The sequence below is a fragment of the Hoplias malabaricus genome, chromosome 1, assembly GCF_029633855.1.
Source record: "Hoplias malabaricus isolate fHopMal1 chromosome 1, fHopMal1.hap1, whole genome shotgun sequence".
Taxonomy (NCBI): domain Eukaryota; kingdom Metazoa; phylum Chordata; class Actinopteri; order Characiformes; family Erythrinidae; genus Hoplias; species Hoplias malabaricus.
In genome coordinates this window covers 29,221,588-29,249,054 of record NC_089800.1, presented here as the reverse complement: position 1 = coordinate 29,249,054, position 27,467 = coordinate 29,221,588, and the positions used below count along the sequence as shown (strand labels likewise).

The 27,467-nt window shown below is 39.9% G+C and overlaps 3 protein-coding genes across 3 annotated transcripts; all 3 read right to left on the bottom strand.

Annotated features, from left to right (window-relative positions):
- Positions 1 to 6,611: 6,611 nt before the first annotated feature.
- Positions 6,612 to 11,922, bottom strand: rwdd3 (RWD domain containing 3). The gene is made up of 4 exons (XM_066680144.1): positions 11,757 to 11,922; positions 10,381 to 10,856; positions 8,601 to 8,716; positions 6,612 to 8,395 (listed from the first exon to the last, which is right to left on the bottom strand). Exons 1-4 carry the CDS (start codon positions 11,842 to 11,844, stop codon positions 8,284 to 8,286), a joined length of 792 nt encoding a protein of 263 aa, XP_066536241.1. The 5' UTR covers positions 11,845 to 11,922; the 3' UTR covers positions 6,612 to 8,283.
- Positions 11,923 to 12,798: 876 nt separating this feature from the next.
- hccsa.1 (holocytochrome c synthase a) lies at positions 12,799 to 17,494 on the bottom strand. Its single transcript, XM_066641128.1, has 7 exons — positions 17,345 to 17,494; positions 16,310 to 16,431; positions 15,898 to 16,076; positions 15,226 to 15,374; positions 13,964 to 14,083; positions 13,788 to 13,874; positions 12,799 to 13,242 (listed from the first exon to the last, which is right to left on the bottom strand). The coding sequence occupies exons 2-7, from the start codon at positions 16,410 to 16,412 to the stop codon at positions 13,050 to 13,052; spliced, it is 831 nt and encodes a 276-aa protein (XP_066497225.1). The 5' UTR covers positions 16,413 to 16,431; positions 17,345 to 17,494; the 3' UTR covers positions 12,799 to 13,049.
- A 4,441-nt stretch (positions 17,495 to 21,935) lies between these two features.
- Positions 21,936 to 26,955, bottom strand: si:dkey-10f21.4 (Transmembrane protein 56-B-like). The gene is made up of 6 exons (XM_066682730.1): positions 26,801 to 26,955; positions 24,986 to 25,075; positions 24,840 to 24,898; positions 24,123 to 24,217; positions 22,482 to 22,555; positions 21,936 to 22,251 (listed from the first exon to the last, which is right to left on the bottom strand). The coding sequence occupies exons 1-6, from the start codon at positions 26,953 to 26,955 to the stop codon at positions 21,936 to 21,938; spliced, it is 789 nt and encodes a 262-aa protein (XP_066538827.1).
- Between the last annotated feature and the right edge of the window lie 512 nt (positions 26,956 to 27,467).

The following is a 27,467-nucleotide window of genomic DNA, read 5'->3' as shown; positions in this document are numbered from 1 at the left end:
AGCAGTTGGGGGGTTGGTGCTTTGCTCAACGCTATTTCAGCTGTGGATGTTGAGAGATCAGAAAGTGTTGTTCTTCACTACCGCCTCCCCTTACTTTTTCTGCTGTTTGAGGGGATCAAACCAGAGACCTTTCGGTCCCAAGCCTACTTTGGCCCCAAATGAAACCTGTTAAAAGTGTCGTTCAGGTTCATGAACCATGACCTACAGTAAAGTGTTGCCAGGTCTTTGGGTGTTATTAGTTAGCCTGAAGACCCACCTGACCTATTCATGCTTAGCCTTCAACTGCATTCTTTCATAGCAACTGTTGCTAGGTTGGACAATCTATATATAACATTGACCCCGATTGTATCCAAATTAATGACATGATTAAATAACCTAGAATTACAACTGCCCATTGGAATAACGTAAATAAAAACATATTAATTTCAAAGAACACAAGCCGTCCCATTAAACAGAGCCTCAGCAAGGGGTTCCTCAGTATTGCCAGTGGGATACGGACAGATTTTCTGGAATTAGATCAGCTGTCAGGGCCTGGAGGTGTTGTTCTCAGCGGGAGCTGAACTGCGGCCTGCAGGGTCTCAGTCAGGACCACTCGCCTCACTGCAGGAAGTCTGCAAAGCACATAAACTCAGTCAGAAACTTAGAGTCTGGGTCTGATACATGTACAATATGTGTCAAAAGTTGAGCAGTTTTATGATGTTGTTGTTGTGCATGGTGACATACCCCAGAGCTCGCTGTTGATCATGGGGACTCTGGTCGTACCCTCAGGGACTACACCTACTGTATATGGATCAAATACTTGCATTGTATTTTATTTTCATATTCATGGATGTGGTATTTCTCTATAATGAAATTCCATATACAGTAGCTATAGTCCTAGGTGTAGTCCCTGAGGGTACGACCAGAGTGATAGCAAAGGTACCACCACAATGACTTTAGGGATGTTAACCTTAGGGATCATGTGCAACTGCTCCAGTGTCCCATTTTACTGTTTACTGCTTTTCTTTGAAAAAAAAAGGATGTGTCCACAGTAGGTGCCCTCTTTTTTTATTAAAAAATAAAAAATTGAACCCACACCACTTTTCGTTTTTAATTTCCCACTGGGAAATGTCCAGCTTACACTGTATACCACAGTGTATTTACTCCAGAACTCATTTTCATGTTTGGACACAGGAAACGGAGAGCTGTCCTCAGTTAAACAGACATATTTACCATGTAGATGAGTGTAGGTGAAGAGGGCAGACATTTTAATGTTATGTTTTTGGGACAGTGCCCAGAACTAGACCCTGCCAATACACTACTACCTTCTCCACTAAGAAAATCACTGAGAAAAACAGTTGGACGCTGATGTGCTGATGGGCTGTGGTCAGTGAGGGAGAGGCTTGGCTTCGGGGCTGGATTCCTGACCAGAGTCCTTTGTAGAGCACAGCAATGTTAGTTAGCATGAACACACAATTTTAATTTACAATTACCCAGTCACTCACATATTACACACCTACTAACATATGTGTTTGGACTGTCTGAGAAAATCAGAGCACCCACACAGACACAGGGAGAACACACACCACACTCAAACACAGTGACCCGAAGTGAAGATTCAACACAGGACCATGGGACCCTGGAGCTGGAGTGGCTGCTGTGCTACTTGTTGCCTGATAAAATCATAAATGGCAAAATTCAGACATTACAAAAGAATTGTCCTCAGATGTGTATTTTAAAAAAATTATAAATAATTATCTTGCCGTTTGCCATTGAGGACGTAGAGTTTTACATGAATTTTACAGAATAGACATGCTCCAAAAGGATTACAAATTAAATTTTGTGCCACTGACACACTAAACATTTTTTCCGTCTCCTGTAAAACTGCTTTTCCGAAGACAAGAGGCTTCAGTCTGACAGTCTGATGTGGGCTTCCTCAGTGTCTGAATGCACCAGGGCAGGTAATCATTCTTTTCTTACTATGCTCTTCTTTGTTGCACACAGACTTGTCCTAGTCCTGGTCTAAAATGCCCGGGTCAGTGGGTGATCGTCCACTGAAAAGACTTTTCATTTTGAAACCAGCTGCCGGAGTTTTATTGCGAAGCAGCTGAAGCATAGTGATGATACAGTATTGATCCACTGAGCTGTTCAACTGGAGTCAGAGCTGCATTCTCTAAGATTGAATCACTTTCTTCTTTTGAATTAGTTATGAACAGAAGTTGCTCTCTTCAGCAGGTGCTCACCTTAAAATAAACTCTGAGGCATTTAGGGCCAAGCCTTAGTCTATATTCCCGTAAAATACTTAATCAATTATTTTTACAGCATTCAAGAGCTCCGATCCATTCCTGAGTTTGTTTTTCAGCTTGTGTTGGAACAAAAGCATTTTTAAGCACATGTTAATTTACTAAATCACCTCCATACAGCTCGATACTCTCAGAGGCAGGCCCCAGCGCAGAGTCTGAAAACAGGCATTAATGCAAACAGCTATAAGACCAGCTTTACTGCAACACAACAGCGCCCTCTACTGGCCGCTACAACCACACACAATCCATAGTTTAAAGGTAATCCCCCCGGGCCACTTTAGCTGAAACACCTCTTTATACATCCACACACTTGCCATGTTCTTAGAAACATTCGCTTGTACTTACATTAAGTAACCATTTTATTAGTAACATCTACTATTTACTTTCAGTCATTAGCCACATTATTATAAAAACGCCCCTTATACTTGTATATAGTGGCCACTTTATTAGAAACAGTGGGCAACTATATTACAAAACCCCCACTTCCTCTACCTCCACTCACTGGCCATTTTGCCAGAAACATCATTCTTATATTTTCACTCATTGGCCACTTTCTTAGAAACACCCCCTTATTCCTCCTGTCAGTACCCCTTTTTTAGATTTGCCCCCACTCACTGGACACTTCATTAGAAACACTCCCTTGTTTAGGCAATGACTGGCCACTTCATTAGAAACACTATCTGTTGCAGCAGATTGTATTAGCCTCCCTCATTTATTATTGTTCAATTTTTTTTTTACAAAGAAACACTGATGTCTAGTTCGACCAATCTCCACACCGCAGTGACACTGACGTGTGTGTGTGTGTGCGTGTGTGTGTGTGAGTGTAGTGCTGGTATTAGAGTATTAGACACAACATACTGTTTACTCCTCACTCCTCACTTCTTAGTCGACAGTGGTGCAACAGCAAAAAAATATCCAGCAGGAGCAGCTCAGTGGACAGAAATAGACCGCTGATGAAGGACCAGAAAGTGCAACAACAACTGACTACACCAGCGAGATCCTGTCAATCAGGAACAAAACCCTCAGCGGGTCATCCATCATGAGATAAAACCACATCATTTAACAGCAACAAAGATTTTTCTTTCAAACTATCACTGATGTTAAAAAGAAGAAAAAAACCCTACAAATTACAGACTCAGAAGAAAGCTCCTTAATTACTGTAATAAACTGCAGGCTGTGAACCACTTTCCAAAAGTGTCCCAGCACACAGGTCAATATCCAAGAGTGTACCACTCAGAAAACTCATCTGAGATCATTTTAAAAAAGGTTCCTAAAAGGTTCGTTCTCATACAACTCTGTTGTAACAGCTCTGTAAAAGTGTCTTTAAAGGGCCAATACCCAGCATTGTTCTTGGAGATGATCCAAAAATGATCCAACTGGTTGTAACTGTACTCAAGCTGTCTCTTGGCACTGGGCAGGTGTTCTAGGAATATGTGCAGCTCCTACACTTACTTGTCGCCAGATAATGATATCTACATGAAGGTCTGAAAAAAAATAAAAATACAAAATATAAAAAAAACTATGGTATACAAGTCTGTCTCCTGTAAATACCTTGTAATTTTTAATGTAGCTGACCAAAATTATAGATAAAATTAAACGTGACGGTCACTGAGTCCAGGTTATTTCACAGGTCTGTGTATCTGTATTTTCCTCAGTGAAAGCAAAGCAGAGTGAATGAAGCTCATAATATCCAAAGCCTGCGTCTTCTCCCGAGATACAGCTGTTTCTCACATTAACCCAAACACTTAAACCTGACCAAACCTGCCTCCTGTCAACCCTACAGCAGTCTCCAGCACAAATTAAATCAGGAATTAAAGCCTGCACCATCTGCTTGGCCTCTCCACAACTCGTCCTGTGATATCTTTTCTCCCAGTTAGTGTAATTAACGCGTCTATCTCCCACCTAAACCCGTCCTCAGTTCTCCAGTTTAATTAAAAAGAGCCAGGCTCCTCAGGTGTGTGTGTGTGTGTGTGCATGCTAAACAGCATTGCTGTGCTCTACAAAGGACTCTGGTCAGGAATCCAGCCCCAAGGCCAAGCCTCTCCCTCACTGACCACAGCCCATCAGCACATCAGCGTCCAACTGTTTTTCTCAGTGATTTTCTTAGTGGAGAAGGTAGTAGTGTATTGGCAGGGTCTAGTTCTGGGCACTGTCCCAAAAACATAACATTAAAATGTCTGCCCTCTTCACCTACACTCATCTACATGGTCAATATGTCTGTTTAACTGAGGACAGCTCTCCGTTTCCTGTGTCCAAACATGAAAATGAGTCCTGGAACAAATACACTGGATGCACTGTGTAATCTGTGTTCAGAAAGGGGTGGAGGCTTTTTTAATTTGTTACTTTAAAGGGACGTTCCCTGCAGAAACAGTATATATATTGGCTGTGTGCTGTTGTCTACAGGTATGAGTGACAGGGTGAGGGTTTGAAACTGTCTACAGGTTTGTGTGTGAATGACTGGGTGAATGTTTGGTGCCCAAAGATGGGCTGTGCTCTGGCCAGTGAGTGTTCCTGCCTTGCACCTGATACCCCATAGGCTCTGGACACACCTCGAACCTGATCGGGATGGTTACAGAATATGAATGAGTGAATGAATGAATGGATGAGTACTGAAATTTAGTATTAGGCAATAAAACTGAATATTTAATAATGAAGTAATTCAGTGGCTGTTGAAAAATTCCAGGCTATGAATACTCAGCTCTGGTGGAGAGTGTGTCTATGGTGTTCAAACGTGATTTAGTTTTTGAACTGTGTTCACTTAACATAGGTCTGTCTAAACTATTCATACAGCTTTGTGTCCATCTCTCAGCTCTCTCTCTTTCTCTGTGTGTGTGTGTGTGTGAAGCCGCCCAGTTTCCGCTGCAGATCGAAGAGCGATTTTATACAAGTAAATGCCACTACGTAGATGACATTTAAGCCCTGTTGCTTGGGAAGAACATGTCCAGGAAAAGGTCAGGAGAGGTGAATTTATTGTTCAGACAGGAGGCCAGTAAAGGCCAGTGAGGTGATTTTCATTAAGCTTTGTTAATCATGATTTACAAAAAATTAATTTTACATAAATCCCCACTCCCTGGAAGCAACAACCAGCAGCTGCTTACTCTCAGGAGAGGCTCATATTAGAGTGGAGTGGTATTTAACAAAAATATACGTTTAAAAAAAGCTACATTTAGTGTAAAAGCCAAAAAATGCTATTATTTTTATGCTAAAATGATTCTATCAAATTATTCTGAAGCACTTGCACTGGTCCATTCATGATGTAAATGCAACACAATGTCAAGGATCTCTGTCATGCTTTAAAGACATGGACAACTAAAAACGGTAAAAACAGAAAAAACAAGACTTGACTGGGTATACAGTTTTACTTAAATACTACAAAAAATAGATCATAATAAATCAAGCAATTTTATTTTCTGAAATATGAAATAATCATTTGGATGTTTACACAAAGGTAGTGTCGCAGTGACACAGCTCCAGGGACTTGGAGGTTGTTGGTTTAAGTCCCGCTCCGGGTGACTGTCTGTGAGGAGTGTGGTGTGTTCTCTCTGTGAGCACATGGGTTTTCTTCCAGGTGCTCCAGTTTCCTCTCACAGTTCAAAAATAAAAGTTGGGGTGAATTGGCGACTCAAAAGTGTCCATAGATGTGACCCACCACAACTCTGAACTGGATAAGTGCTTACAGACAATGAATGAATGAATGAATGAATGAATGAATGTGCAAATCATACTGAGTAACAGTTAGTGGCTGGAGGCAATTAAATGTTTCTCCAAATCTCTGTGGCTGAAGTATTATAACCAGCCATGATTCATTTGTATGAATTCCTCAAACTCTTTTTAACCATTAGTGCTTAGTTTTTAAACTTTTAACTCAAAACCCCCACTGCCAGTTTTTTTTTTTCTAAAAATTTGTCCCAGCTAAAAATTGTCAGCTAAAACAATGAAAATCACAACAGCATCTATACAAAAGCTCAGATCATCCCAGTTTTTCATTGTGTAATATTAACTAGCTATAATAAATAAAATAAAATGAATAAAACAGCATGTCTCAATAAGACTTTCTCCACTTTTCTGGTCTTATGAACAGAACCATTGACCGTAAAAATGCTCCTGCTCTGGGGGGGCTTCCTCTCTGAAACTTCACTATTCTACATTTCTCACCTGATGATAATGTTGACTTTTTATTATAAAAATAAAACAAACTATTATTACTGAAAAACAGGGAAACATCATAGTTCAGAACACACCAAACTCCTCCAAACCCGGAGTGTGACTTGAACCCACAACCTCCAGATCCCTGGAGCTGTGTGACTGTGATACTACCTGCTGCTCACACTGCACCCCACATATTATGATTATTTATTCATTCATTCATTGTCTGTAACCCTTATCCAGTTCAGGGTCGCGGTGGGTCCAGAGCCTACCTGGAATCATTGGGCGCAAGGCGGGAGCCCCCTGGAGGGGGCGCCATCCTTCCAAGGGCAACACAGACACACACTCACACCTACGGACACTTTTGAGTCGCCAATCCACCTACCAACGTGTGTTTTTGGACCATGGGAGGAAACTGGAGCACCCGGAGAAAACCCACGCGGACACAGAGAACACACCCTATACTATACACAGCCCTATACTATGATCAAATATTTTTAATTTTTGCAATCTCACCCACTCTGCAGTTCCTTCTAGGGCAGAGTTATGCCCTCTCCCCAATAAGAATAAAGCCAGTTTTTTTTTTTTTTTACTGCATATTTAAAACTGATGTATTAAAATGAGCTCGACTCTGATAGGTTGGTCTGGAGTGTCTGTATAAGTCTGTATAATATCAGTGTGAATGGATGGAGCTAAACTGTAGAATTGGTGAATATACTGAAACTGGAGGACCACCATCTTGTGTTTTCATTTTTGTATTTTTTCAGGATGTCTTCAGGGAAACAAAATTAATTTCCATTGATTCATTTCCAACTTTTATTCATAGTTAAGAATATGTGTTCCATTTTGGACATAATAAGAAATGTTTTAGTTTTCATACTCCTATTTCAAACATGCCGAAAGGAGGGAAATTATTCTCTTGGTGTAGGGACTTTAAGGGTTAAAAATGTAAACATGTTCTGGAACACTGTAGTGACATAAGCAGGCTGAAGACGCTTCCGTGTGTTATGTCTCATTTAAAAATGGAAGAGAATTGCTGTGGCCGAGAAAACGTAAAGGTTAAGTTAAATACAGGGTTCAAAACATGCAATTGATTCAGAACATTTCGGAAAGGCTTTCAAGGGGAAAATGTCAGGCCATCGTTTTCCCGTGATATTTAACCATTAGGGGGTAAAAGATTTCACGATTACTTCCTGAGTGTCCACTCTTTGTCTTTTCCTTGATGAGTCACGTATAAAAGCAGCGTTTGGCGCCACCCAGTGCCTGAAATCAGAAAACCACCTCCAGCTCTGTCTCAGTGAGAGAAATTAGCCTAAACCTCGTTAATATCTAGAATTCCTTCTACCGAGGTCAAATATGCAATAATTAACTTAAATCGTGAAAAAGTAGCAAACAATATTCACAACTGTGTTTACTTTTTTTTAAATATGCTCTACACATTGTACCTCACATGCGATTCAAACTGCTTTCAAATCCCTGAATTAACTACTTTGTGCTCCATTGGGAGTGGGCTCAAGTTTAGTGCAAAATGTCTTTAAAACAAATAAAAGATGTCTAGGAAAAATGTATATTAATAACAAACTTCTGTAATAACATATAATAATATAACAAAACACATTTGTAGCAATGAGCAGCCGCCTTGTCTCCCGGGGAACAGGGTTTAGATGCCTCCCTCACAGGTACCTCATCTGTGGATGTTGATGGAGGAGAAAGCGCTGTTCCTTCAATACCCCTGCCTCCAGTTTTCCAGCTGTTCCTGGGGATTAAACTGGGAACCTTTAAATCACAAGCCCACCTCTCCAATATTTAAGGCACACGTAACTGCCTCCAGTGCCTCCACAGCTGAAGAATCATTTCAGAGTAATGAGGAAACAAACTCTTGGTAGAGCTTCAAGGATCCAACTTCATCAAACTCTTTTTTGAGGTCCTCTGAAGATAAAGCTTCTTTAACTTCAAATGTTGGTATCCTGTTAAAGAAAAAAAAACACAGAGATAGAGAGAGAGAGAGGGAGAGAGAGAGAGAGAGAGAGAGGGGGAGAGAGAGAGAGAGAGAGAGAGAGAGAGAGAGAGAGGGGGAGAGAGAGAGAGAGAGAGAGAGAGAGATGATGATGATGATGCAGAAAGAGCTTGATGTGTTTTAAAACTTTGTAAAAACACAGGACAGGTTCGTACCTTTTATAATCACTGGAAAGTGGAATTTCACACAAGACGCTCATCATCTTCTCTTTGCACCGTTTGCCTGAGGAATCGACATCGACTTTCGCCGTCCTCTGGAGGTGGATATATTCCTGAAGAGCAGGAATGTGATTAGTCACTCTTTAAACTACTTTTAAAAACACCATCGTAAATAATTGGGCTCTAGTGGCCAAACAGATTAGGCTCTAAATTAATCTCTGAACCAGGGCTTGTGGGTTTGGTTCCTATCTCTGGTTTTGGAGTAGTAACACACCCACAGTGATTCATTTTTCAGGAATAATGAAATACAAGACAATTTGATTTCCATAAGGAGTGCATACTCAAATTAAAGTAAATGAGAAACAGGAGTTTTCAAAATGAGTTCAACAATTATTCAGATATACAGAGAATTTGAGACTCCTACTAACTGTCTATCAAAAATAATAGAAGGTATGTGGCAATGACCACCTAGGAGTTGGACTAGGGAGGCAGGAGCAGTCTGGCTCCCAGGCCATTCATTAAAGGAACACTATGCAACATATGAACTTTATATGAAAATTACAGCTTTAAAATCAACAGATCTGTAATAGGAAGAATAGAGTCTCTGTTGCCTCTTGATTTCAAGCAAATCACACTCTGCAACTGTAGGGGGAGCCCAGGAGCAAAAATACCAAATCTTACCTAGTGTTCCTTTAACAGTCTTGAGCATGATTAAAATTAAACGTAAACTAAAGAGGCTTTCAGTTCAGCGTCAAACCAATATCATGTATTAAACTGTGGCTTTTTCTAAAGAGCAAGAATGCACAGAACGGACTTCTGTGAACAATGAACAATGTCCTGGAAAAGTCAGGAAGCTGAGCGAACTCACTGCGCCTCAGTGAATAACGGGATGTTATTTGAAGTGAATCTAGAACAATATCCAGGTGCTTTAACTGTAACTTCGGTGGTGAAGATGACGACAAGCACGAACAAGAGGATGTACAAAAACACAGGAATTAAATCTGAAAACAGCCTCTGTGTCTCTCATCCTCTATCCCTCCCCTCAGCTCGCTCTGGAGCCAGAGTGAGGGACAGAAGTCATGTAGCTTAAGCCCTACCTTGGGGCATGGATCTGTGCTCAGCCACTCAGGTCATAGTTACTGCTTTTTCCCAGAGAGGTGGGGAACAGCCAGCCCTGAGGCTTTAGTGAGCACCCTCCATACAGCCTCCAGGGGGCTCGGGCCACAATATAAAAAATGTAAAATGACATAGTAAAAACTTTATTGGAGTTTTTATTGGAGTTATGTAAGAAAAAGCACGGCCAAACTCCTCCCCTCAGCGCTATACATACCCTAAAAAGACATTTGTAAACCTGTTCCCACTGTTAGCCATATTAGCATTTCCATCATAGGATCTAACGGAAAACTGTGAGAACGTCAGACTCTAATGCATTTCTCTGCTCTTCTGTCTGAATCTGAGTGAGTTATTCATACACAGATCATACACAAGCTTCAGTAATCATCTTATTTCACTCGTGTTTTGTTTTAGTGTTTAAGAGACTACAGACAGAAGCCACATATTCCTTTGTCTCAGTCTTTTCCCCTGTTTACAGGTCAGTGATCTGATCCCACTGTTCATACTTACATCTCTTTCATTTTAACGTCTAAATGAGACTAAAAGTGTTGACAGAAACAATGAAACAAATTAAATATCACAGTTTTTGAGTAATGACAAGGTCCCCAGTATGGAGGCTACTCAGCTGCAAACCATGAATAAAAAGCATATGAATGATCCGTACCTTAATGCTTTTCCTCCCTCCTTGCAGCAGTATGAGAATTGTCTTCCCCATGTAGAGTCTTCCAGTGAGTCCCAACTCAGATGTCCACTTTTCTATCAGTTTGATGTATTTAGCTTTGGATCTCATGTGATCCAGACGAAGCAAAGCTGTCCATAGATCATCTACTGTGGGACCTTTACTGGCCACTGTGTTTTGGTTCTGGAGATGGTCCGCTGTTGCTGTGAGCTCAGAGAAATTCTGCTGGAGCCACAGAATCAGCTCGTGGATCATGGGCCTTGATCGAAGAATGTGGGCTTTATCTCGAATCCTCTCTCTCAGTTCCTCACACTGTCTTCTGGACAGAGATCTGGAGCAAACGCTGACCTCCGGAGGAGTGTGAGGATATTCAGGTGAGAGACGGAAGATCAGACTGAGAGGTGTATTCTTCTCGGCTGTTTCTATCTCTGTGTTGATGCTGTAGACGAAACCCCTCTCAGCTGCACACGGGGAGATGTCATATTTTAAAATGATTAATAAAGACACACACCAGGACCAATGTCCCAACTACAACAGCCACCTGTTAAAAATGTCATAAAATATAAATGATATACATTGATCATCCAAAACAATAACACTACCTCCTTGTTTCTGCACCCACTGTTCATTCTCTCAGCTCCACTGACCACAGAGGTGCACTGTGTAGTTCTTCAATCACAGACTGTAGTCCATTAGCTCCAATTCACCCTGTTCTTCAATGGCTAGGACCCCTACAGGGCAGGTATGATTTGGGCTGCAGTGACAATGACGTGGTGCTGGTGTGTGTTGTGCTCTTACCAGTGGATCAGACACAGCAGGGCTGCTGGAGTTTTTGGAAACATATTTCTACTATCATACCCTTCAGTCAGTAATTAGTGGGCTGTAATTTTAAGTGTTACCAAGTTTTTATACCCCTCAGTTTCACTGCTAGACAAAGAATAGTCCATCAAAGGTAGGAGTGTCTCACAGAGTGGACACAGTGTTTAACAACTACAGCAACGCTGCTGTGTCTGATCCACTCGTACCAGCACGTCGGTGTCACTGCAGTGCTGAGAATGATCCAACACCCAAATCATACCTGCTTTTTGGGCGTCCTGACAAAGTATGCAGAGCAACGTGTGGTCAGCGGAGCTGATAGTGTAGAAACAAATAGGTGGCTTCAATATTATGGCTAATCATTGTAGGTCATGTCCGAAATTGTTTATATCACGGGGAGCTTTGATTACACACGTGAAGTGACATAAACTCATGGAATGAATAGCCACTGCTCACTGACAAAATGAAACATCCCCTCATCAGCTCAGAGCTTAAGGCCAGTCGCTTTGCGGAACCTGGACCCAGTTTCTATTGGTGCGATTTACCTGAGTCTTCCAGCAACTCAAACTCGTTTGTTCTGCAGTAAATCACAGAGAGAGCGGAGAGCTCGTCTAAAACCTCCTCGCTCATCATTCCCGCCCTGAAAGTGTTGTGTGTGAGAGACAGAGAGTGTATTTGTTTCTCTCGCCTCAACTGACTCCACTGTAAACATTAAACACGCTCTGGTGTTCAGAAATTAAATTCCGTGCTGCAACACTAAACAAAAGATGCACAGTTCCGTCCGTAAAGTTTTATATGTCCCCATTTAACAACATAAACAACACACTCCCCAATAGTGGAGTCTGAGGCAAAACGTGAGAAAGTTAATTGAATATACAATCTACACTGTTTTAAACAATGTCCAGGTGAATAAAAAGCTATAAAATGAGTATTTACAAAATGCTTAATCGCTGCAGCCAAGCAGGGTGTAGCTCACCACTATAATAACCATAATACTTATATAATAAATAGTCTGAAGGACTGGCGCCCCCTTCAGGGTGTATTCCCTCCTTGTGCCCAATGATTCCAGGTAGGCTCTGGACCCACCGCGACCCTGAATTGGATAAGCAGTTACAGATAATGAAGGAATGAATGAATAAATAGTCTGCTGATGTATCAAGAAATGCAAACCGAAACAGTATTACATAAGGAAAAATCCATACATCAGTTGCATGGAGTAACAACACAATTCTCTGTGACCTTGTTTTGAAAAATAGTGGAAATGTGTGTCATGTCATGTCATGAGTCCACAATTCAGGAAATACTGTCATGTTTTTCTGTGCCAAAGAAGAATCAACATGTATCATCGGTATGGAGGTGCATATAAGTTTATAAGAGTCATTAGGAAATTTGTTCATAACCATGTAATATCTTTAAGCTTTTAGAGACAAAGTCATATGTCAGGTACTTATCAGCACAACAGCTTCTCTAGAACAGAGCATTGAACACCAAACCAATCTTGTTGACTTTGTTTACAATTTAACTACATTTATTTGATAGAATACATAAAAATCTGTATTTTCATTTAATTATTGGAAAGTCAATACTGTGAAATGTTAGTAATAATGTTAACCAGCAATAATCACCCTTACAGCCCATAATAAAGTGACAAAACTTAAATAGCAACCATCAGTAATTAGGCAAGACATTGTTTCCATGAGCATAAGAGGCAATTATAAGGCTTTATAAAAATCACTATAAAATCTCCAGCCACAAAAAAATTAAATAAAAAAATAAGCCACAGTGTTATTAATAAATATATTTTAATATTAGTCCAATACAGTTTAAGTACAACAGCTTCATGGGGAGTTCCATCTCCACCAGGCCACTTTCATACGATCCCACACTGCACCCAAAGAGTCAAAGGCTGGACGGACATCTAGCACGGTGTGACTGGACTCCTGACCTCCGTCATAGTAGTCTATCACGTATCTGACCTCTTTTCCACAGCGGTCAACTATCCAGTCGTGACGGTCAAATGGCAGCTCGTGTCTGAATGTGACAAAAAATAAGAATAATTTTCACACAGTACTATGGTACAGGTGGAGACATTTACTCCATTTCCAGTGCAAATGACCATTAGGAAAAGACAACATATATTTATCAGAAAATTACATTTAAGAATATATGACAGTCCAATTACAAGTTTAGGGTTAGTCCATACACCCTTCCTTTGATGTTTGTTTGCAAATGTTCTTTTGTGTCTATTTCCTTTCCTTTATTTCCCACATCCTTTCAGACACTCAGAGTTCGGCAGTTCTTCACAGAGTGTATGGACGTCAAAACAGCTGTGGATGTGTTCAGATCTAAAGCGAGAGTGGAGCTTGATATTTTCGTCTCTCTCAAAGATGAAAGCTGTAAAGCCCCTGCTGTTTTGTTTTTAAAATTTAAAAAGTTTTTAAAAATGTATGTTAAGCTTGAAGATGTGCCACTAAATGAGACTTTACCCATGTTATATTTAATATACATTAATATACGACTGACAGCACTCATTTTATAGTGACTTTCTCCTTCTTTTTGCGGAAGCGGAAACTCACCCCATCCAGTGACGAATACGTGCTCTTGGGGTGAAATCTTTTGCTTTGCCTCCAAACCTTATAAGGGAGGGTCCACATGGGCACTCTCTATGGGGGGAGGGACATACAGAAACATGACTCATTCATAACTGTCCAGGCCAGGAGAAAAACAACATTACAACCTGGTCTTGACCTACTTTGAATGGAGAGCCTCCCATCTGAGGATCTCTCTCCAGGCCTGCTCGTTGTTCTGGTTGTGAATTTGGATGATGCTCGTCATGTCTTTCTGAGAGATGTCCTGCTCTCTCCATCGCCACCTGGTGGACATTTGAAGTACATTCCAATACAGATATGACTGAAGATGATTGAGCCAGTACATTTAGAAGAAGCTAAATGTACTGGAAGCATCTCACCAGTAAGATATATTTATAACATTTATAACAAAATAATGGATTAATATTTCATACAAAATTTCCATGTACCGTTCATTATTGGGTTTTCTGTTTCTAATCCTTAAAATTGGAAAAAGGAGGACTGGCCCTTTCTCCATTTTGGATGATATAATGAAAGGTACATCTACCTCTGGTGCCAGAGAAAGCAAAGTGAACGAGGCTTGAGTCGCCCACATGTCAGTGTACCTTTAGCTACATTATCAAAAATGTGGAAATGGCTCACTCTCTGTTTTTCTTGTGCAAGATTAGAAACAGAAAACCAGGTAACAAAAAGTTAATGGACTATTGTATGACACCATGACTTTAAGTAAAAACTGGACTTTTCCCAGATGTTTTTCCATTTTTATAGACAATGTCATATGCCATCATGTTTACTAGTGTGTAACTAAGAACACACTACTTGGTAACTAAGGCAATCTTGGTTCATTGTGTCATTTTAAGACAATAAGGTATGTGGATTTGTTGTGTGAAAGTGTACACAGGTGTGAGTGAATGAGTTAGTGTTTGGAAAGGCCCAATGTGAGAGTAACTGGGTGAGTGTGTGGTGCCTTGCGATGGACTGAAGCTCTGTCAAGGATGTGTTCCTGCTTTGCACCCAATGATCCTGATCATTATCTGTAAGCGCTTATCCAGTTCAGGGTCGCGGTGGGTCCAGAGCCTACCTGGAATCATTGGGTGCAAGGCAGGAACACACCCTGGAGGGGGCACCAGTCCTTCACAGGGCAACACACACACACTCACACATTCACTCCATCACTTTTGAGTCGCCAATCCACCTACCAACGTGTGTTTTTGGACTGTGGGAGGAAACTGGAGCACCCGGAGGAAACCCACGCGGACACGTGGAGAACACACCAACTCCTCACAGACAGTCACCCGGAGCGGGAATCGAACCCACAACATCCAGGTCTCTGGAGCTGTGTGACTACGACACTACCTGCTGTGCCACCGTGCCGCCCCACCCCCATGATGAAACAGTTACAGAAAATTCTCACTCACTCACTCACCCTTTCCTCAGCATAGCGTTCCAGAACATCTGTTCGGATGGATAAACCCATTTCTGTTCAGAGCCGGAGCGAGGAATGCTGGACTCTTCTCTCCTCACAGAGAGAGGGAATGGCTGACCGGAAGAAGGCTGCTGGTTGGGGGGAGGCATCTGAAATGGACAAGAACAGGACAATGATAAACCTACTGACTACTGACCGGGAGAGGGCAACCAGTGAATCGGCGACAGATTAAGGCTCACTGATGTGAAGGGAGCGCATGGGTTAGCATGGGCACACAGCTTCACACACCCTTCTATCAGAGCCAGGTTTAACTCTTTCAGCAGTGTGGGCCACAGTTGCTCTTCTGTGGGATCGATCCTGATGGGCACACCTTTATTCCCCTCAAGTATCAATAAACTATGGGCACCCATGAATTCCCATTGGCAATAAACCAGTTAGCTCCTTGAACCATATTGTTTAGGCTGTCTGGAACATGGCTGCTTAGACAGAGGGAGAACGCTGCTGAAGGGCTTGATCCTTGTGGAGTTTTACTAAAGCAAGTCATTGATAATTCATTAACATCCCGAACTAAAACATGTTAAAACATGTCCATGATTCTGCGTTTTCAAAAATACAAATGTTTAAGCTCACACTACAGTTAGGCAGTGGTCCAATAGTTCTTGTACTTCGTACCATATTAGCAGGATTGATGTCAGATGCTGTGTAGTTGGCTCCGCTGGCCGCTTTCATTGGACACTCCACAAACTCATAGGCCCTGTCCTGATGTGCTGGAACATCTGGAACTGTCTGAGGATGATCTTTAGCAAATGACTCGTGCATGGGGCACTCAGTGGGAGGTGCAGCTGGAACAGCTGAACAGCAAAACATGGCACACCATAGGGAAAATGAGATGTTTTAATAAGCAATATATTTTATTAATATATTCCATTACCAGGCTTTGTGTTGTGTATATCATAATTGAATATATTAATAAAATATTAACTGCTGGTGAAGCTAGGGTCAGAAAGTTTGGTGGATGTGAAATATTCAAAGAGCTGATCATTACTGAGCATTAATTCATTCTAAACAAACAGGGAAGTCTCACTCATTGTGGTGTCCTGGTGCATGGGGCAGCCTTGTGGAGGGGTTTGTTTGAGGTCAGACACTACGATCCCCTCAGCTTTCACTGAGCCAAAAGGACTGGACATGGTCCTTTCCAGCTGCTCACTGAATAAGAGAGAAAGGTGTTAATATAATTTCAGAACAGTCACCATATGATAAAACCAGATTAACAAAAAGGGCATGTTGAAGAATATAATAATAATATAACAATACTTTTAATGACATCAAAACAGCATCTGTAGCATTACTGTGGGTTACTTTGGATTACTATAAATTAACAATGATCACAGCAAGGAACTCCCCATTGATTATGTATTAATAAATTAATCAGCTAAACTCTTACAAAATAAAAACATAACAAAAGAATATATTATAATGTAGTATAAAACTGCCTTTTTAATTAAAAAATATTACATTTTTAGGAACAAACATTCTTAAAATGAAAATGTCAGAAAAAAAATGATTGACAATTATCAGAAAATGTATATATATATATATAATGTTTTTATATACCACTTCCCTAATGATGCAGATGCCTCATTAATTTACACTCACACACTGAACACATTATATACACTGGCCTGTTGAAATAAATCATTAAATAATTAAAACAATATCTAAATTTCTAATTAATCTCATATGTCCAAGCTCAAAAAATAAGAAGGTTAAGGTGGAAAACGCAAATAAAAAACAAAAACCATACTACTAATACAACTAATAATAACAAAAACTCTAAAACACCATTTCTGATAGACATAATAACAAGAGTAATTCTGATATAGGAAAAGAGTATGAACTCATTTTTAAAATTGAACAAGAATTAAATCCTGAATTAATTTCAAAATATGTTCTCTGTAAATCCCTTTAGTTCATTTCTCCTGTATTTACTCTTAATGAGAATCTTATTATATATATATAAATAACAAAGTCCTTGCAGTGAAGATTTCAAAACATAAATCGCACCGGACAGTGCCCTGAGCACATCCCCGTGCAGATATAAACACCTGACCGCCTTTACCTCGCTCCTACGCTCGGCGCTGGAGATGTGAATGACAATAATAATCAGATTTTATAAATATGTTCAGTTATAAACTCAGACTCTTCTCAATGTCGCCACAGTACACAGCATGGCGCTCTTCTTCACTGACCCTCTACCGTCCACAGGGATCCTTACTGCCCCCTCCTGCACTGGAGTGGAACAGGGAAGGGAAAGTCCACTGCTCTGTCAAAATTCCTGCATAACTCAATGCCTGAGTTGTAAACAAATTAATTCATTCATTCATTCATTATCTGTAACCGCTTATCCAATTTAGGGTCGCGGGGGTCCAGAGCCTACCTGGAATCATTGGGCGCAAGGCGGGAATATACCCTGGAGGGGGCTAAACAAATTCAGCGTTATTTATTTATTTATTTATTTAAATGTTAATTGTACGTAATATTAATGGTACAGACATTTATAATAGTGCTGAAGATGATTTTATGAAATGCTGATGATCGTACAATAGTGGAATAATAATAATAATAATAATAAAAATACATAAATAAATTAATTAATTAAAAAAATTAGAGGGACTGTTTTGCCTCACAGCACACACTCAGAAATCAGAAATATCATTCAGAAATAATCACTCTTATCCTTTCAAAAAAATACAATGTCTTAAACAGTGTATTCATAAAAGTGTCATGCATTATCTTTTTTCGTGAGAAGTTTTAAGGTGTTTTTGATAAAGTGCCCAACCAGTGTATGGGCTGATATTTGTGTTAGAAATTATGCTCCTTCATTTTAATAAATCTTTCAAATAAATAAACAAATGAATTAATACCTCATCCCCTTTTAGTACTTAGGTCTTTTTAGAGACTTTTCAAGGTTTTTGTAGTGTGTGGTCGACATAATAATGCTTGGCAAAAGGGCAAGCAATGAAGCCCAGACTCTCTGACTACCGCAGCAGGTCCTGGCTCTAACTCTGGGCCTCCTCACTGTTATATTTGATATATCTCCAGCAGGAGACGTCCAGGGGGCAACTTTACCAGATGCATATAAAACTTTAACAGGCTCCTCTTAAAGGGACATTAGGTAACATTACCTAAACGTACAGCTTAAAAATCATTGTGTTGCTCCACTGAGCTGTAAAAGTGAACTGAACTGAGCCTCTGTGTCATCTGAGTCATTGCTACTCTGGGCTCAGCACTGCAGAAACTCTAATGTGTAAGAGTGTAAACTCTAATGTCTTTTGGAGGAGGTTAAGAAACCAACACCCCCTTGATTTGAGGACTCTGCAACTGTAGAGGGAACCCAAGGGCAAAAATACAAAATCTTACCAAAAAAGTGTTTTCTGATTAAAAGTTTTATTCACATATAAATTTCTCAAACATGCTTTCTGGTCCACTTTTCAGCAGTTTGACTTGGTTCCTCTTCACAGGCTTCTTGAAGTTTCATAACTAACATCATATTTATATGCAATTTCTTTTTTGAAAAAAACACAAACCTGACACTTTTGCAGGTCTCATTTTCTTACACTTTAATGTAGAGCAGCATTTTATTGTTACAAAGGGCACTTATACGTTTCTCCCAAGTTTGACATCGTCCAACTTTACACACCAACATTCACATTTCAATTCCAATTCTTTGCTTGTCTTCACTTCTCCTCTCCCTTCTGAACTTTGTATGTGCCTCATGCGTACACAACACACTTGACCACGTTCTGAAGGAAATGGATCTCCCTCTGAAATATGCTAACAAATGTCCCTGCACGTTTGGAAAACCGTAATGCCTTCAACATAGTGGCCAAGGCCTAGTTTGGGAGTGGCTTTCTTTTCCAGAGTAGGATGTTTTCACTGTTAAAAAAGAGCAATCAGTCATTCTCTGTAAAGATTTCTCTTGACATTATACAACAGTGATTACACTGACCCTCAGTGACCAGGATGTTTAAGAGATTTTAAACATGGATGCGCCCATGTGGGGGACCCACTCTATGGAGCATAAACTGGTTCATTCAGGGTCTACAAAGCAGTTTGATTCTTCATCACATGTGCACTGGGAAAAGTAAAAATAATAAACATTTAATTTTATAAATATTCTTTGCTACATTTCAGTGGTAAAAATAATTGATTGCCCTTAAATTTATAACTATCATATTTGTAACCTTTTTTTGTTGTTTGTTTACACTTTTGCTTTAGGTGCTATTTGCCATTTGATTATATACTTTCTCAATTATCCAACATCATTGAAATCCATACCAGACTATAATCATTAGCTTAAATCACTTTAAATATGCATGCATGGTCCCTTTAATATAACAGACGTGTTTCTGTTTCCATCTTGGTCATGTCCTAAACTGTACATCCATATTCTCTGTCAATGTGTTTAAAAATGTGCCGTTGCTGTGCTGTGTATCGCATTCGTTACATTGAAGGCAGATTTGGTTTAGCATTATAGCAGCTTAGCAATGATTAGTGTAATCACAATCATTGAGTTTGATTGTCCAGATATTTATCCACGACCCTTTCAGTTCCATTCTGGAGTGAGTTCTCATTTACAGTACATCCTTCTAGACATGCAGACAGGCACAGTAACTAAACAGCCCCCATCTTATTAAAGGGGAATCGTATCAACATTTAAAAATGCTCTGCATAATTTAACAGCTGTAGATGTAAAGTCATTTAGAGTATTTTATTTGAAATATTTGACTGTAGAGAAACTTCCAGATTCAGATTTCTTTACAGTGGTGGTGATAGGAACCAAATGTCTCCATGTCTACAACTCAGATCTGGCACTCTATTTACTCTCCACAACCAGTTGTGTACTACATGTATCTGTTATTGATAGTGGATATCAGTGATGGTAAAATATTCATGAATCTGAAATGAATTTAGTTTTTTGGGACCTATTTTACCTTATTACAACTTGGATGTAACCCTCCAGCATGCCGTGTTGGGCCTAATCAGTGTTCAATCATTTGAGATTCCTAAACTGTATGAGGCCTGGAGTCCAGAGACTAGCGCGATATCTCTCTCTCTCTCTGGATGGGTCAGATCATGCCATTATGGACTTTAAAAGGTGCAGTTTCAGAAGCTTTTGCTGCCATCATGTTCTCAGACTGTACAATTGGGGGAGTGAAAAAGAAACAAACTAGAAAAGAAACAATCACCACCACAGAACAATTCTAATGCTGTAAGTTCCTCTGAGATTGAGAACTTCACATCAGAATGCACTTTTCTCTATTGTTTGGATCTTAAACACCCCTTCCAGAGAAAATCAAGTGTTTAGCTTTGTCAGCATGTGCATGTGGCGTTGTTTATATGCTAAAATGGGGATCATGAATTAAATAGGTAGTCAATACCTGAGCAATTCCCCTTTAAAATAGTGTTCCAACACTCATCAGTCTCAAAATCAAATGTTCAGACAGCCAAAGTTTCTTATATTATAAACATAAAGAACCAAACCTTATTGGTATTTAAAGATTAATCCACGGATGCTGTATAAAAACAAAAGTGTAAGTACAATCTAAACAACTTTTAAGGCATTAGAACTTATTTCTTAAAAATAACATCTGTAATTCTGAGCAGTAATAAGTTTGTTGGGGTCTAATCAGTGACTAGATGGGGACTTTAATGGTTTAATTGTTTGATTATTTTGAAATGAATTCCCCAATAAATCGAGCCCTATGATGGTGTGTCCTAGGTAGGAATAGGTAGGTAGTATGAAAGAGATACGTCCATGGAATTAAATTAATTCACAACTAAGTGATTCACCTTGGATTGGAGTGTATACAATATTTACACTACTGCATAGAAGTCAGAGACCACCCTTTACATCTTTAATTTCCAGTCTGAATGGAGAGTTTTTTAGTTCAGCATTATTATTATTATTCAGCATCAGGAAAAAGCATATAGTATATATATAGTATATTATATAGTCTTTTTTTTATTTATTATAGATTTCATTCTGTGTAAGAGGCTCACTTTCAGTTTTTTTTAAAGAAATCTGCTGTGATTTTTCTCTACACCGCCAAAGTTAGTCTTAGAAGTTGGTTAAGCTTTCTGCTTCTCATGTTTCAAGAGGGTGGCCAGTCTATTGTTTTGAGAATACCAACAACTTCTTTGTTTGATTTAAAAATGTTCCCAAAGGCTTCTTGATTTTTTCACATCATTCCTGACCAATAGTGCTAAGCTGTTCTTCTCCCAGTGGAAGGATGCATTTTATCTGATGAAGACAGTTTTGGTGGTTGACCATGTTCAATCAGCTTTTAGGAAATATAGAGTATCTCCTGAAAGTGAGATTTTGAGTGGAATTTTAAAGATTGGAAGGTGATATCTGATTTGGGCACAGTTTCATATATTCATAAAAGCCATATTTATATATATAAATATATAGGTGTGAGTGTGAATATATATATATATATATATGTGAATATATATATATATATATATATATATATATATATATATATATATATATATATATATATATATACCATATGTGCTCATATGATTTACATGTCATACAAACATACATATGTCATACATATATGAGCCATATTTATTTATACAGCCCTTGTATTGAACAGAGAAGTGTGGACCCATTTGGAGGATGGAATATATTTCCTACTTCAGTCTGTCTTTCTCATCTCCATTTGCTCTGTTGTTTGGTATCTGCTGAAGTGGAGCACTTTGAGGCAGCCTCGCAGTATCCTGCGCATCCACATGATGTTCATGACATCCAGGCAGAGGCTGCAAAGGACCCAGGCACAGCGTGCCCCCACAGGGAGTCGCCAGAAGCCCTCTGTCCCAAACTCACTGTACATATAGCAATAATAAAATGGAATAACTACAATCCTCACCAGGAAAAAGGATGAGGCCATAGCTACTCCATTAACCACGCTGGGCCTGGAGAGCTTGTGGTAACCCAACACCTGAAGAAACCATCTGAAAAACATCATGCACTCAGTGGGGTAAAGAAAGATGGCCTTGAGATAAAGCAGCAATCAGCCATTTTGATTATTTGATTTTGATTATTTAGTACTGTTGCATTTCTTCGATCACATGGATCTTCCACATGGAGGTTACAGTGTTTATCAGGATTGCTTTATTCATTAGAGTAAATAGCTGATAAATAACTAATAGTTACTGTGTGTGCTGTTATGTAGCCCACTCACCTCTGGTTCACAAATGGTGTGGAAAACTCGGACAGCAGCCGGAAGTTTGCAAAGTAGGGCAGTGTTCCCTGATTCTACAAGGCAAAGCACAGTCTAAATAAACAGAAGGCTCCTGACTAGTCAAAATATTATATATATATATATATATATATATATATATATATATATATATATATATATATATATATATATATATATATATATATATTAGATATCTTAAATTACTGTTCTTACTAGTCAGATTGTAAATGCAGATATCTTAAATTGTCATTCTGACTAGTCAAAATATAATTATTACAAAATTCTGTTGTAGATATCCAGTATTTAATTTAAGATAGTCAGACGAAAGCTTTTTAATGTTAAAACAGCTTGCCAAAGAATGTGCTTGCCCTCACCCACACAGGCTGGTGGCATTGTGTGTAACTGGGGGAGTCTGAGCTAATGGAAAAAAAAACTGGAGACGGCTAAGGATTGTGGTGAAATTTGTGATTAAATTTTAATAATAATTTTAATAATAATAATAATAAGCTACCTGGAAAAAAACTTTGCTGCTTGCATGTTTAAATTGGTAGTAATTTCAGACTATTGCAGATGGCACTGCATGAGGGTGATCATGCTATAAATACCTGCAGGGTGTGTGATGAATTTCATAAGTTGAGAAGAGGTGGTACAGTGCAGTGAATGTCTTGTTTAATGTGTGGAAAATGGGCTGCTAAGCAGATGTTAATGATTGTCGAAAATGAGTATTTAAGCGCCAAAGGCCATAGTGTAAAAGAAGGCCAAGTGTAGCTGAATTTGCAGGTATATGGAATCATATCATTGACCAGCAGAGGATAAACATCTCAGTCTACAAAAAATTCTCCTCAGATTCCTGACCAAAATACAAAACTGAAGGACATGGACTGCCGGCATGTTTTGTAAATAAAAATCTTGCTTCCAGACAAGAACTGCTTCTAGAAGTCAATGCAGATACTTCACAAACAAATTTGTAAAAGAACACTCCACAGGGAATCCTATAACATCTGAAGCAGAATGGCATTGTTATAATTATGCAAGAGCAGTCCAACTCAATACACTGATACTACAGGGACATGAGAAAGTTGGCCATCATACAGCTACAAATGAGACAAATTGTTTCTACACGGAATCACTGGGTGCAAGGCGGGGACACACCCTGGAGGGGGCACCAGTCCTTCACAGGGCAACACACACTCACACATTCACACCTACAGACACTTTCAAGTCACCAATCCACCTACCAATGTATGTTTTTTGGACCGTGGGAGGAAACTGGAGCAATGTGGACATGGGTAGAACACATCAAACTCCTCACAGGAACCTCAAGATCCCTGAAGCTGTGTGGCTGCAACACTATCTGTTGTGCCACAGTGCCGCCCTTCTTTATTATTTATAATATTAATATATTTATAGTTAAGAACAGCTGAAAGATTTGCTTAAATACATTGCCCACCCTGCAGGTGTTTATAGCCCAATCATCCACATCCAGTGCTATCTGCAAGAGCCTAACTTGTCCAGCGACCCTAATAAACCGAAGGAATGGATCAAACAAGGTACATACCTCAGGGTGACCATAATTATTAAAAATGTAAAAACCAGAATTAACCATAGCGTTAAACTCACCAGCACGTAGTAATAGGCATAAAGAGCAGCAAGGTGGTGGAGGACAAAATACTTCTCCCCAATGAAATCCCAGAAACAGATCATCAGCAGCAGATCTGAGAGAGAAACAGAGTCCAGAGCTCCAGACCAAACAAACAACACAGAGTAAACATGTTTATCATCCTAATGGACAAGCATGGTCCTGTGCAAAGCCTGAAACTGAAGTTTAGTTGTGTGCACACAATTATAATATCCATAAAAACACATGAAATGAAGTGGCTGCCTGAGGTCACTGGGCTGGAGCAGTATTAGCACTGGGCTTTAGACAGTGGATTCACATTCTCTGGAGTGATGGAATACCATCCAATACCTTTGGAATGGGTTGGACTGGACTGGATATATATATATATATATATATATATATATATATATATATATATATATATATATATATATATATATATATATATATATATATATATATATATATATATATATCCCCCTCCTCCCAAAAAAAAAACACCCCACACTCCCCACAGACAGAGATCTGGGGAGAGGATTGAACCCAGGACCCCAAGACCCTGGAACTGTGTGGCAGTAACAGCTCCTGTAGCCGCACCGTGCTGCACATCACTTCTATTAATTAAATGCTATTATAAACAGATTTCTTTGTCTTCCACAGAAGCTCATTACTGTGTGCGGATATGATTGTGACAATGTCTGTGTGAAAGGCCTGACCTGAGATGAGGTAGCCTGTGGTTATTCCCACATTCAGCTTCACCAGTGTTGGATCTCCCCTTTAAAAAATAAGGATCAGAAAACAATCAGCAGGAGTGAAGAAGACAGCTTTAAACCAGCACAGTGAAATATGAACATCCTCTCACCATACAGGGTCCTTCTTTATGGCTTCGTCAAACAGAAGAATGTAGAGGCACAGGAGTCCCACCACTAAGGCATGAGCTGTGGACACGGCCCTGGGACCCAAACACACACCAAATAGCAAAAAGTTTCATTATAGCGTAAGGTAGAGACTCAGTCTTAAGCATGTTACAGATGCAGATGTATGTAATGTTAAGAGGCCAGTCTGCTATTTGACCAGACACACCGCTGTGCTACACCAACACTATTCCAACAGTGCATAAACTATACTACCCAATGTCTTTCATTCATTCATTCATTCATTATCTGCAACTGCTTGTCTAATTCAGGGTCACGGTGGGTCTGGAGCCGACCCGGAATCACTGGGCGCAAGTCGGGAACGCACCCTGGAGGGGGTCACACATTCACTCACACACTCACACCTATGGACACTTTTGAGTCGCCAATACACCTACCAATGTGTATTTTTGGACCGTGGGAAGAAACCAGAGCACTCAAGGACCCTGGAGCTGTGTGACAGTGACATCATGCTGCCCGACCCAATGAAGGTAATATTTTAAACTGTGATATTAAATTTTCTTTTAATACACCTCCCTAGGTTTTTAAATCAGATCAGAACATGGTCACTGTAAGTACAACAAAATTGTGTTTGGGCCTCCCACACACACGCACACACACACACACACACACACACACACACACACACACACACACACACACACACACATACATTAAAAAAAAACACAGTTGATTAGATTTAGTTCAAGGAAAATTAAGTTGCAAGCAATAAGATATATTTAAAACAATAAAAACATATACTTAAATGAATGAATGAATGTAGATGTAAATAGTTTTTAAAAATTAAGGTGAATATGATGCAGTATATTTAAAGAAAATAATGAAAATTGAAGGTAACCAATGAGATATAGTATGTTAAATAAATAAATAAGTAGATGCAAATGTGCAGTATATTAAACCAGTATTATATTCTGAATAACGTCCTTATTCTTACAACACTGATACAATTCAGTCTGGAGAATGTATACAGGCATAACATATACATTGTGTAATAAAGTGTTGGCTTGCTTTAGCAGCAGTGGTGGGGCTAAACATGACAGGCTACTTCACAGCTACAGATATGTAGAGGGGTGTGTGTGTTTGTGCGGGTTTGTGTGTGACTGAGAGGTGATGGAATTTACAGCTCTGGGAAAAAAAGCTTTTTTTGGGGCTGGTTAGTTCTTGCTTTTAAGGTCCTGTATGTCTTCCTTGATGAGTGTAAAAGTTTAATGAGATCTCAAACTAAAAATAGAAGAAGTGACATGTGACACATTTTATTTTCACTATGGGATGTGAAAATTATTGTTAATACTTTCATTTATTCATTCATTATCTGTAACTGCAGTTTAGGGTCGCGGTGGGTCTGGAGCCTACCTGGAATTATTGGGCGCAAGGCGGGGAATACACCCTGGAGGGGGCGCCAGTCCTTCACAGGGCAACACACACACATTCACACCTATGGACACTTTTGAGTTGCCAATCGACCTACCAACATGTGTTTTTGGAGTGTGGGAGGAAACCGGAGCACCCGGAGGAAACCCACGCAGACACTGGGAGAACACACCAAACTCCTCACAGACAGTCACCTGGAGCTGGACTTGAACCCACAACCTACAGGTCCCTGGAGCTGTGTGACTGCGAAACTACCTGCTGCGCCACCATGCAAAGATTGCTGTCTTCAAAGATTGCTGTCTTCTAACACAAATCTGTTTAAAACTGCACAGCAGCATGGCCTTGAGATATTTCTGATATGGCTGAGTTACCTGGAGCTCCACTCTGTTCTCTGAGTGAGGCTAAGTGAGCTGAAGGCTGGAATAAGACGCTCCGAGAAACTGGGAATCCCTCTATAAAACAGCCATTGTGAGGAGAGGAAACTGCCCACTGACACCAGCAGGACCACTAGGCTCAGTGGTTCCATGGCCAGATCGACCTAGAGAGAGAGAGAGAGACAGAGAGTGAGAGAGAGAGAGCATAACAGCAAAGTGACAAACACCAACTCAGTAACACACTACTCCACATGTACCACTTCTCCGTAACAGATCCCCATCCACTGCGACCCTTCTCCGCTCGGTTACATCCTGACTGCTCCGTGCTGTAACAAATACACACAGGTTTTTCTGTTTTTCTGAAAAGCTCCAGTCACCACCTGTGCTGCCGCAGTGCCACTCCACTGCCAAACACCCGCCGAGGGGCTGCATTTGCATATTTGCTGACACAGCAGTGTAATCACACAGAGGTCAAGCCATTCTCAGATTGCTGTATCCATCTATTACTCTGCCACACACTGCTGTGGACAAGGCTTCTGGAGAACTGCATAAGAATAAACCTGATACAATCCGAGTCAAGCACCCATTGATGTTGCAGGATCAAGACAGCCCACCTACGCATTTATTCATCTCTCTTAAAGTAGTCACAGCGTAGGCTTACTGT